The sequence below is a fragment of the Physella acuta genome, unplaced genomic scaffold (assembly GCF_028476545.2).
Source record: "Physella acuta isolate Inbredline_101_S28 unplaced genomic scaffold, ASM2847654v3 ptg000004l, whole genome shotgun sequence".
Lineage (NCBI taxonomy): Eukaryota > Metazoa > Mollusca > Gastropoda > Physidae > Physella > Physella acuta.
This window is the reverse complement of record NW_026731524.1, coordinates 51,624-53,803: the sequence shown is the minus strand read 5'-3', so window position 1 is coordinate 53,803 and position 2,180 is coordinate 51,624. Positions and strand designations below refer to the sequence as shown.

General features: G+C 37.2%; 1 protein-coding gene across 1 annotated transcript; it reads left to right on the top strand.

Annotated features, from left to right (window-relative positions):
* Positions 1 to 697: 697 nt before the first annotated feature.
* On the top strand, positions 698 to 1,579 carry LOC131931768 (aerolysin-like). The gene has a single exon (XM_059288942.1). The coding sequence runs from the start codon at positions 698 to 700 to the stop codon at positions 1,577 to 1,579; it is 882 nt and encodes a 293-aa protein (XP_059144925.1).
* Positions 1,580 to 2,180: the final 601 nt, after the last annotated feature.

Sequence of the window (2,180 nt, the reverse complement as noted above, 5' to 3'; positions counted from 1 at the left end):
TTAAAATATATTTAAAATTGTTATCTTGGATATGAAAGAAATTATTATATATCATAAGTGTGCTTTGTTTCATTTCCAGACACAGAGCTTGAAATGTATTTTACTGGATTTGTCTTGCTGCTAGCCACGGTATTGGTTGGAGGAGTTTTTTACACAGACAGAGCATTCTTGTGGTTAAGTGAAGGAAAACATTCGCAATCGAAGTGTGACAACAGAGACGATTTTATCGCTGGATTCTGCAAGAGTGATTAACAACTTTGGAATGATACGTATTTGAAGCATGTGGAAGATGTTGAATATTTTAGCTGGATATCACCATGGGACAACACCAAGTCTCAAGTGGTGTATGTTGATTGGCCCAACGCCTTAGGTCGAGAAAATGCATTAGTTGCTTGCCCACCTGGTTACTTTTTGAATGGTTTATATAAGATAGAAAAGAGTAAAGATCCACTAAACAATATAGAGAAAGGACGCTGTGTTAAGCCAGCAGATTTTCCTACAGACTATTAACATCGTTACGACATTGACACTTCCAGCTGTTTTGATCAGACAGACATGTATGGATGTAACACGGTTTATTATGTTACAGGATTGCATCAAAGCTCATGTGATGGAATCTTTTGTGTCATAAAGTTTCGATGTTCTAAATTAGCCTCGGGACCTGAAGTAAAATCTTTATAAAGTAAAATCTCGCATCATGGATACAACAATGTCAGGCATGGCTAAATTGGCTAATAAACTTGGTTATGCTTGGTGCGGAGGGTGTAGATCCGAAGCTGTAGGAGAAGATTTTAGGAGAGATGGCGACAAGTGGGTCGCCGATAAAAGTGGGCGTTGTGAAGGTTACATGAGCGATAAACGTTTAAGCATGGTGTATGATGATTGGAGCTTTGTGATTAAGGATATCACATATGGAAAGGCTGTAGATCAAGACATAACGACGGATAGCATAGACTCTGGAACAGTATATAACAATCACCCAACAGCTGACACAGAGTCCGTAACACGATCTTACACTAGTTATCGTAGAGTCACACACACAACAACCAGTTCCTGGAAAAATAGTCACGAGCTCAATGTCCAAGTTACTTTCACACCGTTCGATTTAGGAGGAGGGTTAGCCTCATACAAATTTAACTATGAAACAAGCGTAACCACGTTCGATGCTAATTGGACAATATTGATGTACACTACAAAAACCTCTATAAACTACACTGCTACTATAATTCCAAAGTTTTCTATAGATCTTCAGGGTTTTCTACGTTGGGGAGGGGGAGCAGAAAATACGTATACAAATTACCATTATCAGCATCGCGGTAGTGAAGCTCGTCCAACTTTGAACTACAAATTTGGAGATCATGATGTACCTTTCTACAAAGCACTGAAGCGTCAGAGTGTGGCCGGCTCTTTGCCGTGGCTGTGGAACGACTTAACAAACGCATACACAGACGTGGAATATTTAATCAACAGCTTATGCAATGAAAATCAATACACATTCACAATTACCGGCAGATTTGATGACGTAATTGGCAAGAATGTTGAAGTTAAATGGGGCGCTCCTACAAGGCGGAAGAGATAGGTCGATATCCGAGAGAAAAAAATTAACAAGACAGCTAGCTTAAAAGGCTACGTTCTCTTCCGGTGATTTGAAATTATATTCATGTTTGTCCATTTGTATAATTAAAAATGTGTTTCTACATTTGAATGTATTTTAAAAAATCAACACAAATGTAAAAATGTCTAACAAAATATAAATACATATAAATACATAAATACATGTATAAAACGACAAAGTTTTAGATGTATAAAGATAGATATACTCTAACGTAGAGGGGAGATCAGTTCAACTTTATTAGTTAAGTTAATAAACGTCAATTGCAAGTTTTTGCTCTTATGAGAGTAGGTGCAAGAAAAAAAAAACACTTTTTTTTTTACTTATTTTTTCATATGTATCTAAGTTAGGGTACTTTAAAAATTTCAAGCATCAGGAATTCTTCTGGAATTATGGTTGCCATGGCCATGGCGAAAGCAGTTTCCGTGGTAACGATACTTTCAGGAGAGTCCCCGATGCACGCAAATAATCTCCTATAAATACCTTGACTTAGATACACACGTAAATAAAAAAGTCTTATCGATAAAAAGATTTTTCCCCCTTTTTTCAGAGCCTGCCCCTTAAGCTC

Excerpts from the sequence above, each read along its gene's own strand:
- LOC131931768 (XM_059288942.1), top strand. The coding sequence starts at position 698 with ATGGATACAACAATGTCAGGCATGGCTAAATTGGCTAATAAACTTGGT.